This window comes from Typopeltis vanoorti, chromosome 24 (assembly GCF_054136105.1).
Source record: "Typopeltis vanoorti isolate ZY-2024b chromosome 24, IOZ_Tvanoo_1.0, whole genome shotgun sequence".
Lineage (NCBI taxonomy): Eukaryota > Metazoa > Arthropoda > Arachnida > Uropygi > Thelyphonidae > Typopeltis > Typopeltis vanoorti.
Window position 1 is genome coordinate 6,099,728 of NC_143572.1, and position 18,000 is coordinate 6,117,727.

The 18,000-nt window shown below is 31.0% G+C and overlaps 1 protein-coding gene across 1 annotated transcript in view; it reads left to right on the forward strand.

The window, feature by feature from the left end:
• The window catches only part of Mhcl (Myosin heavy chain-like), a 719,798-nt gene extending 717,095 nt beyond the window's left edge, over positions 1–2,703 (forward strand). The window contains exon 36 of the mRNA XM_090414205.1: positions 1,969–2,703. Coding sequence (XP_090270331.1) covers positions 1,969–2,068 — 100 coding nt within the window. The 3' untranslated portion in view covers positions 2,069–2,703. The remainder of the gene's footprint in view (positions 1–1,968) is intronic.
• Positions 2,704–18,000: the final 15,297 nt, after the last annotated feature.

An 18,000-nucleotide genomic window follows, 5' to 3' on the forward strand; every position in this document is an offset into this window, starting at 1 on the left:
GCAAAGTAAAAAAAATAATCCCAAGTATACAGAAATATCTTGGGAAAATCCAGAGAAAGAAGCAGAGTTAATAATTACAGCAAGTAAATGCTAGATTTCTGTCAAGACATGGACTAGCATTATACCATATTCCAACATAAACATAATATTGGACAACATATTGTTCAAGCCAATTTTAACATAAGAATTAAAGAGCTTGTGTTGGGGGGGGGGGGAATAAACAAATAAAAAAATAATAAATAGTTGTTCAAAACCAAATTAGGGGAGAAGTGAATGAATGGCATTAATGAAAACAATGTAGGAATGTGAACAGCAAGCTTGAAATGTTGGGAGCTATCCCTTAAGACTAAATCCTCAAGCTGGTTAAAATACAGAATTTCATTAGAAGCAATTTGCACATCTTTAAGTTGTGATTGCTTTATGTGATAAGCTGTCATACAGGGGCTTATTAGTAATTAAACTATATATTTAAAATTCTATAAGTTCAACTGATCATATAAAAGTTATATGACCAGTTATGTAAAATGAGAAAAAATGGGTTACAAATCATAACATATGTTAGCCAGCAATACAATATAAAAACTTTTTAAATAATAATAGCTAAAAAAATCAAGGTGTTTGGGATTCTACTATGATGTGTCAGTCTATATCACAGTTAATCATCATCAATGTTTTTTTTTTAAAAAAAAAAACACAATGAGAGAAATATTAAATGAGTGAGCTGTGCCACTTGTTTATAAAAGACAGTATCAGATGAATTCACTGGGAAAAACTGATAGCTGGTGTTCAGGGTAATACATAATTTTGTTTAACTGCTAATTAGATGAAATAATACAATGCTCAGCTTGTGGATGTTTACTGCTGTTGAGTTGGTTCCAATAGTTGATTCTAGTAGGCATAAATAATGTAAGCCTATGTAAGCCTGTTTTTTTTTTTGAAAATCATTTCCTGTATGTTGAGTGTCAGGAATGCGTTTTTGTTGAGCGCATGGAAGAACCTGTGTAGGTAACATCTTATCCTGTTTGGCATAGGAAATAACAAACAACATTATAACATTGAAGAACATCCTTTTTTTTTCTTGTACACTTACATCTGATAAGACTTTGTAAATTATGGCTGGATTTTTATACCATTTTATGATCTGAGTTTTTAAAGATTTGAAAGTTGTTGAATCAAAAAATAGTCATGAAATCTTAATTATTATTTCATGATACCTCCAAGGAGCTCAAGGCCCCATCAAGAGAGGGTACCTACTCTGCAACTCTTCATCTACATCAATGCCATCTACTGCTCACTACCACCACTAGTATTTTTTGTCTGTAAATTGTGTGTGTCCTAAAGGCTGATTTGTCTATGCAGGATGAAAAACACCTGAGTTTCTGGTGAGAAAAAAAACCCTGCTACCTCTGTATGAGATTGGCTAACTCATCTTCAATAGAAAAAAACCCATATAAAGATTCTCCATCATGACAAGAATCGAACTTAGGCTTTTTCCAGTCAAAGGACTCAGCATACCACCATTCTTCCAATTGTGCTACAGAGGCGCTTTCTTAATTATGTCAGACTGTCATAATTACTCAGTGTCATAAATACATCCCTTGAAAATATACACCAGATAACCATTATTACATATTCCAATATACACTTGTATTATACAGTTTTAGAATGTGTAGAAACTGATTTAATAAGTTCAGAATAGTATTTCACTACAACTCCTTCTTTTATAAAAATATTATTAGCCACAAAATAATATACTGAAAGACCTGAAATGGTTTCCCAATTTTTATTGTGTGTGTCACAGGAGGTTTATAAATGAGTTATATTTATAAGGATGCCAAAGGTTTTATCAAAAACCTGGTTTTGATTATTTTAATTTTCATGTTTATACCTAGATATCACAATTGGTCAAACTGGTATTGGATGATATCCATGCTACTTTTACTAAACAGATGCTTTTGTTATTTTTAGATCTGAGATGGAGACAGACGTCTGTCGACCTTCGTCAGTAGGGGGAGACCAGATAAATTCATCTTCCTTTACTGAACAGGACCAGCTGGAGATAGTTTAATCAGCAGAAGGATTTGTTTTTATTATCAGCAATTACTCAGTTCCGTCCTTCCTGTAGTACCACCTTTGGCTGTGCTGGACCACGGATGGGTGTGACTTAAGGGTGGATGCTGTGGATTTATATATGTGAGGCATCACTTCAGTCGATGCTCCTGTAGAAAGATTTGCTATAAATATGAATATGTACACATTCACTCATCCACATACAAAGATAAAAATATATATGTTCATATTTGTAACAATGTGAGATTAAGAGCTATTCTGATACTTTCAATTGTCATAAAATTTTCTACAAATGATCCCTACTTGAAAGGATAGCAAATGAGCAATTTTGATATTTGCAGGGTTTTTTTCTGATGTGAAATTGACTTTGTTACATAGCTTATAACAGTTGTTTCTGATATGAACAGTAATAGCACTTATATTATTATATCTGCCCTTCCCCAGTTTTATATTCTTGTGAATGTGTTTTGAAAGACAGGCTGAACTTTTTAGTGTCTAGTATTGTCAGGGTATAGCTGTTGATTTTATATAGTTTGGTTTATTAAACTTTTTAGGTTAGTTCAAATTATAAACAGTTTAGTTTATTTGAATTATTTTGAAAAAGATTGTTGTGAAATGTATTAAAATTTTTAAAATAAATCATTATTTGATAGGTTTTTTAATTAATATATATTAAGAAGATGTTTAGGATTTTAATATCCTAACCAAATAAATAATTTTGTCTGCATATGGTTCAATTAGCAGTACTAATTTATTGGATATGTTTTTTTTTTTAATTTAAAAAGAAAACATGTTTTCAAAAAAAAAAAAAAAAAGAAAGTCCAAAATTGTTCAAACACTAGAGGGTGAATGTGAAACATTAAGTAAGTTTACTAAGTTTAAGTAAATTAAAATTGATCAAATAAAATCATGCCGTTGAGGAAAGATCAAACCATATAAAGTATTCAAAGCATCTATGGCACAGTTGTTTTTTTTACTTACATTTAGTTTTTTAGGCTTAGAAAGAATAATAATAAATTCTCATATATTAAAACTTAACTATTTAAAGCCAAAGGAAAATTTGGAAATAAATTATTTACCAGGAAAATGCTCTTAGACAAGTGAAAGGTGAAAGAAAGAAAGATTTTATGTAAATGTTGTATTATAATAGCTTCTGTTTTAAGTAAGTTAACTGTATTTTTGGATCTTAGTATGTTTTGAAGTAGGTTTCTTTTTTTTTATTTTGAATTAAAATGATTTTATTATTTTTTTTTAAATGAAATTGTGCATGCATTATGCAACAGAAATATTGTAATTCTTTTTTTATATCTTGGTAAGTTTGAATTCTGTTGAGTCAAACTTCTTGTTTTAAGATAAAATTCAGTATTAAATAGAAAAAAGGAAATAAAACTGAATAATAGGTTTTCTAAAGATGCTACTGAATTGCACAGCAATTTTTTAAAGAACTTATCTGAAAGATCAGATAAGTGTAAATAAAAACTGGAGTATGTGTGTTTACAGCATAGAAATGCACGAGAAAGAAGTATCAATCTTCATTTAATTATGCACATTCAGGTTTTTGATGCTCAGTTGTAGAAATTATTCTGACAGATAAAAGAATATTTCATAATAATAATAGTCAGTGGAGGATTTTTTTTAATACAATTCTCTGTACAAAAATGCAGTGATTCTGGTCTTCAAATACAAATGATTATAATTTTTTTGTTATTACTCACAAATGTGTTCCTTATGGGAGAAAGAACTTGAACTCTTTATAAAATTATAAGATAGTTTTGTATATAAAGCAGTAGGTCTCAAACTTTCTTGATTCTCAATACAGTAAAGCAAGTCAGTTTAATAGCACCAGCAAAAAAAAGTTATTACAACAAGCCTTGTCACTAATAAATTGCCAATTGCAAGTTGATTTTTGTGCTATAAAACCAGAATAAGGACATTGGGGGGTGGGAGACTGGTGCTGCATGCATTTGAACATCAGCACCATCCCTAAATCTTACAACCATGACCCACACTACATTAATCTGCTTGCAGTTTGTTAATTAACTCTTACTCACTTCATCTTAACATTTTTGCGAGAAATTAAATAAATTCCTTACAACACTATATGGTTTAAATGTTGTCACTTCTCTCTGAACAGAAGTGAAACTTCTTGCACCCATCTAACTGGCCATGATTCACTCTATTTTTGATTTAAATGATTTATTCCTGCTAAAACAAAAATTGGAATGGCTCAACAAATTTTGTAAAGATCTCAAATATCAAAATTTATTTAAGTCTTTAACCTGAGGAGCTAGATCTAGTGTGTGTGTGTATATATATATATACACACACACACACACACAGAGACATTGTTAATAAGTGTTTATGCATTCTGCAAAAGATGAAAAATCCTGATATTTAAAATTATATAATAATATTTAGAGTTTGATAAAAGTTATTACTCTTGAATAGATATTTAGTACTATAATATATAATTTGGATTTAATTGCATAATTTAGTTATTTTATTTGAACTTGGTCATCAATTTAAGAACAGATTTTGAAAGATATATTTTATTGGAATTATTCTTTGGTTTCAAGCCAGACCCGCATACACTCTCTTTTTTGCAGACACTATTAAAAATAGAAAAAAGAAAAATTATAATAAAAAAAGAAAAATAGAAGTTTTTATCTTAGAGTTAAGGAAAATCATTTTTACTGTGTAAACATCACATTTGTTATTTAGAAGAAATTGGTGCACATACCAGCATCAATTTAATGTAATTGGAATAATGAGATACCAAACAATCTCAAAGGTTATTTAAAGAGGCATATTATTAAAGTGCATTTTCAAAATACTTTTACAAGCCTATTAGAAATCAATGTTTAAACTCTTAAAATATAGCATACCTTTATTTGAAGAATTAAATTTGAAGTATATATTCTTTCAAACTTTGCAAGTTGTAATAGACTACTGTGGCATTCATTAAGAGTGCTTTTAGAGTGGTACTTAAGTTTAAAATAAGGTGACATTTCTACATCTCTCTTATATAAACAAAAGTTTTAATTTAATAATCAATGTGTGCAATAAATATTTTTTTTCCTATTTATTCTCCTTTATATAATAAAGTATTATAATAGAATCTTAATTATATTTTTAAGTTGAAACTATATACCAATAGATTCTAGTTAGAAGATATAAAATAAATACACACATTTTGCATCATGATCACTTAATTTGCATTTCATTTAAATTAAGCTTTGTACCTTTACTAATAATTTATTTTTTCCTCTATACATTGAAATTTAAAGTACTGATCATTTAATTTTTTTTACTTTGCTTGGGCAGGGGATTTCAAAAAGGACTTAGTTTGGAGATCACTATGTTTAAATAAATCTCTTCACAATATTTCTGGTTATACTATATTATGATTCTCTTTTGCTTAAGTTTAAAATTTTAATATGTACTATACATTACTGCTTTAAAATAAGCTAATAGGAAACACAGCAAACTCAGATATGATTGAATTACTATTAAATTATCTTATTTCATTGTCTTAAAGATAAGGTATAGTAGTTTCTTTTCTCATATGTTTTATAGCTTCATAATTTTTATAACTAGTATTCATTTATGCAGAAAATTTAGTATTTAAGGTAGTCTGTGAATTATGTGCTGAAATATTGTAATGTTTATGTCAACTACACTACTCCACTACCTTGATATTGGAGGTCTAAAGTAGCATATAACTAGGTTGAGACTCCAAAGTGGGATTCCTTACTCACCCAGTATTAATGCATGAAAGGTTTTAACCTTTCAAAGTAGCATTAGTACCATTAGAAGGGGACAAAACTCAACTACGTCAAGAAGTAATGACAGTGCAATATATATGTTGTTCCTTATGACTGAAGAATCTTGGTTCCATTTTCTTTATACATTAAGGATATGCTTTGTGTATTATTTGATGTTACTGCCTTTATACTATGAACATTTAATTTCTTAGAATGGTATTTCCTTAGAATAAAGACATTCTCCACTGAAACATTATTTATGTATATATAAGGAAACTACAAACCCAAAAACGTATGTGAGCATACAAATAATACCAATAGCTTTTAGAGTGGTACTTGATGTGGCAGTCAGTAAATGTAACACCTTAAGATAATATTGCATCTTAATTCCTTTTTAACATAAACCATTATAATCATTATATTCTTGGTGGAAATATATTTGAAAAAAAAAATACACAATTAAAAAAAAATTTTTTTTAAATACACCATACATACTAAATAGCATATTCATGACATTTGGTATATTTGATACTTGTGGTGGGAAATTTATTATTTTCATATATTTGTCTCTAATATTCAGTTTCTAAATTTCGGCTCCATGAGACAGTAAAAGCATTTTGAACAGTTTTCTGTGTTATATGTTTGGCACTTATAAAAGAAAAAAGTTCTTATAACTAGATTTTGACAAAATAAAGTAAGAAAAGATCGAGATCATAATATACTAAATCCATATTCAGAAGTTGTCACAATAGTTGATCCTTTCGGATTCTTCAATATAAACCATTTATGAAATGTTCGACTCTCATGAAAGCATATATTTTACTAAAATGATTATTAATATTAATAGGTATTTACTTTTGGTATCCAAATCTTATTGACTTCTGCATGCAAAAAACAAACGTCTTTCTTTGCTTTGTATTTCGGAGCTGATTAAAAACATTGTTTTATTTACATATTTATATACATATAGGACTTTTTATGTAAACAACCATAACCTGATAAACATGAATCTCTCTCTCATGGCATGTGATTCTGTCACAGAAGTTAGATCTATACTCAGTTTATAGCATACACAGATTTATATTTCTTAGGCCTTCAGGATTATTTGTTAAATTTGACTTCATGAAAGAAATGGTTAATTTTATTTGCCAATACTAAATACAATGAATATTTTTCTTCTATATAGACTTATCACTCTTGTTAAGTTGCCTGCTATTTATTAATAAAGATCATTCAAATGAAAAGTGGACAAATAAAAAATAAAAGATTAAAGAATACATGATAAGATTTATTTACATATACATCAGTATGCCTGTTGATATGTATATCCTAATTTGAAGGTAGCAGCTTGACACCTTGTTTGTAGAATTGCTTCGGCTGTTTCGTGGAGAAAGTCTGTTCATGGTGGAAGTTCATTAATCTGCTTTCCTTTTATGACTTTATTTGAGGAGTCTGAAAATGTGAAAATCATAAGAAGTCAGAATGGGTGTTCAGTTGGTTTTTAGTTGCTTGCATTAGCCCAATGTTTTCATTATTTTTATGAGTAGATATTATCACCATAGTCCAGACCCCAACAAAGAGTAGACTCTGGTAATCGTAGATAAATGTCAGCATAACTATAAGGGAAGTTGAGAAGAATGGAGTTTTAAATTTGTTTACTGCTATTCTGTACAAACAGTATATTATTGTACATCTGCAGCTTCAGTTGATATGGTTCTTTTTGTGAAATCATTGGCACTGTTCAACTTTGAATGCTTACATAGAAGATGTAATTGGATTTTGCTAAATGGCTATCATATTTCTGGTAATACTTGAGAGTGATACTGTTATTGTTGAGTGATTTCTATATTATATGCTCATTTTCTTGTCTGTGAGAGATGGTAGTTCACTCATTTACTGAACCATCATTAGTTTTGGATACATTCAATTGGATACAGAAGGTATCCAATTGAATGAACTTTAAAAATTGTAGAATTTCATTTTAAAAATTGATCTTAAAAAAGTTAAGAAATAGATGAAAAAGTTGGATTTTTAGCATAGGCTTACCCATTTATCAATTGGAAACTCCTTTGTATTTTTAAACTCCACTTGAAAGGGAAAAATAACTCCTGATTGTTTCACAAAGCTCTGTTGCATGGCTGTTAAAACACTTCTGCATTCTGTTCCTATCTGCTCTTGTGATATTCCGTTGTTCTGAGATGGCCATTTTTCTTGTTTGATGTTTGAGCATTTATATGTCTACTCTTTTTTCGAAGGTTCAATGTTAAAATTTAAGATGACATTTAATAGTTGAGTTGATATGATTTATGGATGTGCATGTTGATCTGTATAAGCTAGGTAATTTTATAAGATATTGAAATAGTTCTTTGTTGTTGATAAATTTAATGAATACGTAAGGAGAAGATGAGTCATATCTCATCATCACTCTTACATGTTAGGCTTAATGGCCTATTACAGCCAAGTAACTGACTATGCTTTAGAAATTTAATTAATAAATAAATCAAGTATGAGGTTAATCCTGTCTCTATCATTACTTCTTAAATTGAATTGATGCTCTTTTCCTTACAGTGTAGAAGAAAAAATAGTAATCTCTTTTTCATTCCTTGCTGAAAACTCACTATATAATAATTCCGTTTGTTCTCTTTTCTCCTGTCATGTTGAAAAGTTTTCCTTATATCTTCATGTAAAATCCTTTCAAATGGCTATGCTCCTGCAAATATATAAAGATAAGGGGGAAAGCTGTGATTGTGTGTGTGTGCGTGCGTGCGTGCACGCACGCACTTGCATATGTGAAGGAGCAGAGTAAATTGTCAAACTATGTTATTCACATTCCTGTAATTAGCCCTCACAATCAACCTTCTTTTGACCTGATATTATTATGGTTAATTACCCCATACCCACACCCACCTCTTTTTTTTCTTGAATACTTTGACAAGGAGGCTAGGATAACTTTAGGAAGATTATCAGAAATACAAAACCAGTATCATTATTATCACAGTAGCCTCTGTGGAGTCAATAGACTCATGGCGGGAAGCTCACTCAACCAACAACACGTCTATCATAATGAACGTTGAGGTTATTTACAATCCCTGCATTCACAATGCGTCCAGCAATGTATTCCACTCACCAACAACTCTCCACATAAAAAATCTACTCCTCACACCCTTAGGAATGACCTCTCGTTCTTCCCATCTTAACGTCCACTCTTATAATTCCTTCTGTATTAATCTAGTGGAATCCCTTGACTAACTTGAAGGTCTCTATCATATCTCCTCTTTTCCTCCTATCCACCAAACTCTGTTCCACATTCCTTAACCCTTCTGCATAATCAACACTCCATAGTCCTGATATCACTTTGGTCATTCATCATTAATATGTAAAATTACAATGTTAAAGCTCAAGAACAGAGCCCTTCTAGTTACTTAATCTTTCCTCCTTCATTGGCTACTTGATATATATCTTTCTGATGGCCATCAGCTTATTATTCATATCATCCTCCATCATACCCTCGTTTGGTTGGAAAGAACCAGATTTAAATGTCTAGGAGCATAATGAACCTTTATAGGGATTTTTTTTTTCATCCAAAGGAAAGTTAGCTGGTCTTATATTAGGTGACAGGGCTTCTCCTTCCAAAAACTCAGGTTTTTTATCTTGCAAACAAATAAACTGGGCCAAATAGCACATACATTTAACAGGCCTTATAGCTGTATTGCTTCAACTGTAATTCTAAACAACCACCATCATGCCAGTTTTTGTAACAAGCTGTCATGTCGTGTCATTTTGAGATTTTGCAAAATCTCATAATATCATGTAGCCTTCTTTTTTGCATTGATTGTAAGGGTTAAGGTTTTCCTTAAGACCTTTTACCATTACTACTAATTAGTCTAATATGTTTTGCCTTTGTTTTTGTAACATCCTTATGCGATGAGATTCAATTTGCCCTCTTTCCTTTTCTTTGGGAACCTGACAGTGTTAAGACTTAAAACACCCATGTCAAAGATATATTGGTAATTCTCTCACACATTCCTTTAACATGTGTCGATATGTAACCAAAAGATTATTTGAATTATAGAATTTATTTTATTAGTGAGCTGCATCTCTTAATGGTTTTTTTAAAGTAACTTAAATTTTTGCTTTAATCTTTTCTCAAATATTATTTATAGCATCTTGAGAGTAATAAAGAACAGCACAAAAATATTTATATATCTTCTGAGCTGAATATAGAATATTATGTATTTGTTGTTATTATTATCTTAAGACCTCATGAAGTCACAGACTCATCTAAGAGATCCCTTTTGTCATATACACAGCTCATCATACCATGCCTTAAACACATTCAAATTCCCTGCCACGCTCTTAGGCAATGTATTCCAATCCAATCATTCACAACTCTCCATGCAAAAAAATCTACTTCTTGCTCACACACCTTCCTTATACAGCTTCTGGTGGGGATTACCTCTTGTTTACCCACAAACATTAATCTTATAACAACCTCTCACCAACTCACACATCTGTCATATCACATCCATTCCTCCTATCCGCTAGACTCTGTAAATTGCATCTTCTCAACCTTGCTTCATATTCAGCATTCCAGGGATCAAAAACTACTTTAGTCACTTGCCTCCGGATCCTTTCCAACATTTTTTCATCCTTTTAGAAAACCAGGTGACTAAATGAAATATGTTCACAGTAGTCCATATATGGCCTAATCAGAATCTCCTTACTTCCACAAGTCAGTGTTCTCCACAACATTGCCAGAATTCCTTGTCAAATTTCATTGTGTTGTAAATTCTACATCTCATCTTTATTTTCCAAATTTTAAAACCTTACATTTCACAACATTGAACTGGAATTCCCACTCCCTTACCCATTCACTCAGTCTAATTCAAGTCTTCTTGTAAGGCCACATCTGCTCTACTCCTCATAGTTCGTCTCAACTTTGCATCATCTGCAAACAACTATATTTCCCCATTCAAATTAAACAGCCAATCTCCAGTCCAGTGCACTAGTCTAATATCCAATCCCATCTGCTCTTACTTGGACTATCAACTTATGCAGTGATTTGTCTTTTACTGCCATGCTGCATCAGTGTGCTAACCTGATGCAGCATAGCAGTTATTATCATAAATTCTTTTTTTTTTTTATGATAATATTGCCTAAGAAATTTATTCAAATACCATGTTCTACACTCAAATATCTCACAGTACAATATTGACATGCATTTAAATATGAAATTTACTTATCTTGCTGCAGCCTAAACAACCACGGATGTTTAACACTTGTGCACACTCCTTTAAATTGAAGAAAGAGAGTTCTATATCTTTCCATTAATTTGTTAGGGCAAAGCATGTCAAGTTATTCATGTTTGTGGTCATGGTGGTATACATGTATGCGTGTGCTATCACTCCCAAATGCATGCATACAGTTGAGAGGAGAAATGCTTCTGGTCATTTCCAGTTAAAAATTTATTTTAGTTTTGATACAGATTATAAATATGTGCATCATGTTATATATCTGGGTAAGTTTTATTTCTAATAATATTTAACTATAAAATTTAACAAATGCTTTGAAATTCTGGATATGGTTAAGTTTTAGAACCATATGTAGAAATTATAAGCCTGAGGCCTGCTTACTAGTATTAAAATGAATTATTTACTACAGTTTGAATTTAGGTTATAATATACTAGCTGAAAACATTTTAGAAAAGTAGTTATTTTCTAAAATGTTTTTTTAGAAAATAGAAACATTTTATAAATTTTTCATTAATATTTCCTATTTTTATTGATTAATATCTCAATTTAGAATGCTTCTGCTGTATAATTCATTTTTTTTATCATTCACTTAATTCCTACTTACATCATTAATAAAAATTATTTTAGCTCCTTTTATTAGTATAAAACAGTTTTGATAATATTGATATATACACACAGTATTATAAACAGCTCCTGATTTATCACATAAAGGAAAATAGTTTTGCCTCTGCTGATAATATGCATTACTAAATTATAATTAGGCCATCCACAAACAGAATCCTGCTTATGAACATTTTACATTTTTTTGAATTTGCTAATATTTTACGATGTCCAGTGACAAAAACATCCACTTTTTGTGCCATACTGAATTTTCTTCAGTTTGTTGGAAAAGGCAACAAAAAGTTGCCATTATATCACAATATGCAAGCTATGTTCAAGCCATAGGTATTTGTGAAAAGGAAATATTGTCATTGTAAAAATGGAAGGCTGTTTAGCAATTTGGATTCGGAATCAAAATAGAACAAAAACAAAGGCTTATGTTATTTTTTCTACACTGCAAAGGCACTAATAGAGAATTGGCTTGCTACAAACAAATGCATATAGAAATGAAAAAAAAAATTTTCAGATTAAACTTTTATTATAAAAATATCGGTCATTTGCTAACAGTTACATACACTGTACTTTATTTCTTTCGAAGGAACCAAAACATGGGCATTGTCTTTAATTAATGTAATTAAGTGGAATAAATTATTTTCAAATTTCTTTGTATTAAGGTAATTTATTTCAGAAATGCATTCAAAAATTTAACAATATATCTTATGAAAAAAATAAATTCCAGATATGAACTTATTTTTTTTCACATTATGAATATGATGTGTTCTTGGAAGAACACATCATGTTCATAAATTGGGGTTTTCCTGTATTGCCTTAAAGAAAAATTTTCGCTTAAGTAGAAATGTTATGAAATATATTTATAGAAACATAAGTTAACAGTAATATTAGCATTTTTTCTTTAACAGATCCAACTTTGGAAAGCACTAATAAGATGATTGCATGTATAATAATTAATCACTGATAATCACAGATGGTTATTGAATCCATTTTGCTCTTATTGATTATGAATATAGTTATTTAAAACTGCTGCTCATATGGATTGCCAAATTTCTCACTAAATTCAACAAATACTTTTGATTGTGTGTGATCATTTTTGTTTTGCTATACAGATTACAAGTGGAAGAACTTGTAAAAACTGAGCACTCCTTTTTTGGTTGGTACTATTACTTCCTTTTATATACAGTTAACCAAACTTCAGTATGCCTATCTAATTAATAGGTATCCCCTTCCCTTTTATTTGCCTTAACTTTGGTCAGGCCCATTACAACCTGCATTTGCTTTGAATGTTTAATCTGAGGTAAATGTAATGGCACTATGTATGCTGAAGTATGATAAAGCCATCCTTGTGCTCTTGGAACTGTTCCCAAATGATCTGTAAATTGTCATAGGGCACATTATCCTACTGAAAGTACCCATTATAGAAAGACAGATACACTTTAAGCATGAAAAGACACATCTAATTTACAACAGTGTTTGAGTTCTCAGTGACATTTGAGTTCATTCAAATGTCACTCCCTCAGTATCAGGGAACCTAATACCAAGAAATCATCTCCTTCTCTCTCTCTCTCTCTCACACACACATGATGTCACACCAATCTTTTGCCATACCTTGGCTTAACCATCAACATGGAATACATAGGGAAATGCTGCCAAGGCAACCTTTTTCTACCCCTCTGCCTTTTCTCCATATGAACACTTATCCCAGTGCTCTTGGAACCTAATAAATTAGCCACTCAGTTTATACAGCATTTTTATCTGTATAAGTCTCTGATCAGACCACACTTAGACTATTGTTCTCAGATTTGGTCCCCAGGATTTGAAGAGGATAAATTAACTGTAGAAAGGACACAAAGATGGTTTCAGGACTGTACAATTTTGGTTATGAGGATCGGCTGAGGGAATGTGGACTGCAGAGTTTGGTGGATAGAAGAAGGAGAGGTGATATGATTGAGACTTTTAAACTGTTGAGAGGTGGTTACAGGGTTGACACTGGGGAGTTCTTTCACTTGGTTGAACAGCGGGAAGGAGTGATGACAAGAGGCCGTCCCTGGAAGTTACGAAAGGAAACTGTGAGCAAGAGGGTGAGGAGTGGTTTCTTTGCATGGAGGGTGGTTGAACCGTGGAATGCATTGCCTGATGGAGTGGTGAAAACAAGAACGGTCAATGAATTTATGGAGTGGTATGATTGACTTTGTGTTTCTTAGGGGGGGGGGACCTCCCCTCGATGAGTCTTGGCAGACTTTATGTTCTTAGGAAGGACCTCCCATGATGAGTCTTTTGACTCCATGGAGGCCTGAATAATAATAATAATAATATGTATATACAGGGGTGTGCCTGTGCAAAACTTTAGTTGGCGCCCCTATACCCAGTAGCACGGCAGTAGTGTCTGGCGCCTGTGTGCAAAACTTTAGTTGGTACCCCTTTCCCCCACCTCCAATAAAAAAATCACTTTAAAAAAAACGTGTTTTTTTTTTTAAGTATTTCCTCCTTTTTGGCGCCTTTACTATCCTGGCGCCTGTGTGCATTGCACACATTGCACATATGGCCGGCGTGCCCCTTTGTATATATTTCTACACGTATATTTATTATAATTTGAAAAACAGAAATTAAAAAACTATAAAAAATGGGGAAAAATAAGTGTAATTAATGAAATTTGGCTTGTCAGTATTTGGATTATATCATTATATTAAAATTTCATATTCAGTTATGTTGAAAATATGTAAATGCTTTTCTTCTGTTAATTTTTATGTCACTGTTTTTGAAACAATTGCTCAACTTTATAGATAGTTGTAGTAGATATCATATCTAAATAATAAAATCTGTGTGAAACATTTAAATTTCATATTGAAAATAATTTATTTTCAAATTTATAAGTAATCTAAAGCTTTAGGAAGGTCAGATGAGATTAAAATCCTGCTATCATCTACTAATTTATCTTGTTTGAGGTTTTTCATCATTGTTAGATTGTGCAAAAATAAAGTGTCTTATATATAAATATATATGACTCAAACCAGTATTTATTCATTTAAAAACAATATATATAACAATTTAACTAAAGCGCTGCTGTTATTTTAGGAACAGAATGCTGGTTGACTTGCATTTGACATCAGAGTTTTAAGCTAAAATATATTTATTTCTGCTTAGATTTTTAGAGTTTAATAAACATGGTTATTGCTATTATACTGTGGTCACACACAGACAGTATAATAATGAATAATGCATTATTATTATTAATTTTATAATTAAAATTAACTAACTTAATATATCAATACTTAATCTCTTTAACATAATTTTATTTTTGTATTTATGCTAAATATATTTAGTTTTACTTTCAGTGCATTTATTAACAAAAGGATATGCCAATTTAATAAAAATTCTTCTGATTAATATCAGATTGAACCTCGTTTATCTTAATGAAAAGTAGTATCATTATATATAATCAGAATTCAGTTGATGATCAGTCTTTTTAACTGATGGTCACAGAAGCTGTTAATGTTGTTTGGGTTATATGTTTCATAATATACAGGGAATAATAAACTAAAATATGTTTATTTAACTTGGTAATTTTGTCTATAATCAGAATTAAAGTCTTGATCAACAACAGTGCCTTTGAACTTTTTCCTTTAATGTACAGGTTGGTTCAGATTATATCTCTGAACATGCAAGAAAGATGAACACAAAACATTTGCTTCTTTGTTTGGAAATACTGAGATTTTTGCTCAGTATTTCCAGATATAAAAATTAATTTTAAATAAATTATATAGCTATACTTACTTCTCTAAACTCTAATAGTGTTTCCTCCTACTTGTATAGCTCTGACTGAGACATGTGATAGTATATGCATGCTGTATGAAAGTTTATAGCTTCAGGGTAATTCTTTTATAGTTTTACTGCCACTAAATTTATCATTTGTCATAATAAAATTGATTCCAGAGTAATAGCATAACTCACATGAATTGAAATGCCTAATTCTGAAGTATCCAGAGTGAATATACTTGCTGTATTACAAAGGGAATGACACAAGGTTGTCAGTGACTGTCTTCCATCATATTTAAATTTCCTTTAAAATAGGTGCTATGGAGCATTGGCCAAGATGGTAGTCTGTTAGAGCAAACGATTTGCTATATTATGTGTTCACTATAAAACAGGTACAACAAAATAAATAAATGATAATAAAATAAATAAATAAAATTACCCAAATCAAGTAAAACTTAATGAGATTTGTAAAAGTAAAGTGCACTCAATCTGATACAAACCTTTATTTTCACTGAACTTTTCATTGTTTTCATATGTGCACTGGCTCTGTGATAGATAAGTGTTTAAATTGTGTAAAATGGCTAAATGCTTAAAGCAGTGTTTCCCAAAGTGTGGTACACAATAAATGCAGGTCTGTTCTGTAATGAATTTTTCAGTAACTAAAATATTTAAAGGAAGGTTTTTGAATGTTGGCCTGGTTGGCTGAGTGGTTAGCATATTCACTCTCTAACCAACAGGTTGTGCATTCGAATCCCACTGATGGGCATGGATGTTTGTGGTTGTCTTTAAGCGAGAAATGAATTTCATTGCCCACTATGAGAACACTACCCTGCTTATTGAAAGCCTGAAGTGACTTGAAAAAGTTCAATGTTTAACCTCTACAGCAGAGTTTTCTGACTATAAAAATTATAAAAAAAAAAAATCCTTAGTCTGCCCCCACGATATGAATGTACTATGCTTTGCAAATAAACCTTTCATGGGTGGGAGCCACATAAAAAAAATAAAGTCTCTTGTCATGCATCCACTGATCCCTATAGGCCACCTCTAGTTAATGGCATGAACATGGTGCAACCACATGGTTCAGAGATTTGTATTAAAAGTTTAAATTCAAATAAAGTGGATTCCAGTTAATGGAGTCACATCAGAAAAAGCATAATTTGGCCCAATTAAACAAGGATGCACATCAAGAGTTTAAAAGGTGTATGTACGTTAGACTAAATACAAGTTTTTTATTTATTGCATACCAAAATTACTAACTTATAAACTTGCACAACTGGCTCTAATTAAAGTAAAACATTCGCCATAAAAATAGTATAATGTTTTAAATAACAGCTTCATACATGTAAGAGAAAACTCGATTCAAGATGATATAAGATTTCTGGAATCAGAAGGCTTGGGCCTTCCTTCGCATACCACTGACACCAGACACAGAGTTCACTGTAACCAAACCAAGATGCTGTGCTACAGTATGTTCAAATTTGATCATCTATGTTTTGAATTGTGTGAAACCCTATGCCAACACCTAATCTTAATCGGACAGACTGTATGTTTATCTCTAAGTTTTGGGAAGTGATTAGTTAATTGTTTATAATTTATTTTAAATTAATTATATATCTATACCTACTTCTGTAAACTTTAATAGTGTTTCCTCCTACTTGTATAGCTGTGACTGAGACATGTGATAGTATATGCATGCTGTATGACTTGTTCTTGTGTTCATAATTTAAATGTTGTAGCAAAGGCTTCTGCATTTTTCCTGGATGAAGTTCATGACATATTAAGCAAAACATATAGGAATAATAAATTCTATTGAGTTTTCTCTTACATGTATGAAGCCATTATTTAAAACATTATACTATATCTGACATGCATCTTTTTATTAAACGTCTAGTAATTGCAATAAAAATAATTTCATTTATATACATATTAAGCACACATGTGGTTCTTAGCAGTTATTGACATCATAGGAAGTGATAGAGTATAGTTGTTGTTTTTTTAATAACTGACTATAATTAAACAAAATCAATGCAGGTATTTAGTGCAGATATAGCATTACTTTCCTGCATGAAATAGTTGTAATCCAGTAATAAATTTTCTATCATCCTGGGTAGGCACTTGTTCAAGCTTCAGAGTGTCATCCTCATCTTTGTAGTTCTAATATTCTCTGATGTTTTGCTGCAATTTCCTCCACAATTTCTTCCTCAAAATTTTCATTATAATATTGAGGACTACTGTCACTGGATGTAAACACTTCATAGTTTCTGATGTGGTTTATAATGGAACATCATTTTCACTACTGGCAATATCTGGCATACCATGATTGAACGCTTAAAACCACAGTGAGTAAAACAATTTTAGATGGTTCTTGTTGCTCATTCCTTGCCAACTATCAGCATAAATTACATGTATTGCATGTAAAAGACGAATTTTTGTGCTGACCTCTTTAGCAATTATCAAGAACCAGTAAAGTCTTGATTTTCTCAGTAATTTCATGTCCCAACTCAATAAGCTATTCTTAAACAATTCAGATGTTATCCACACAT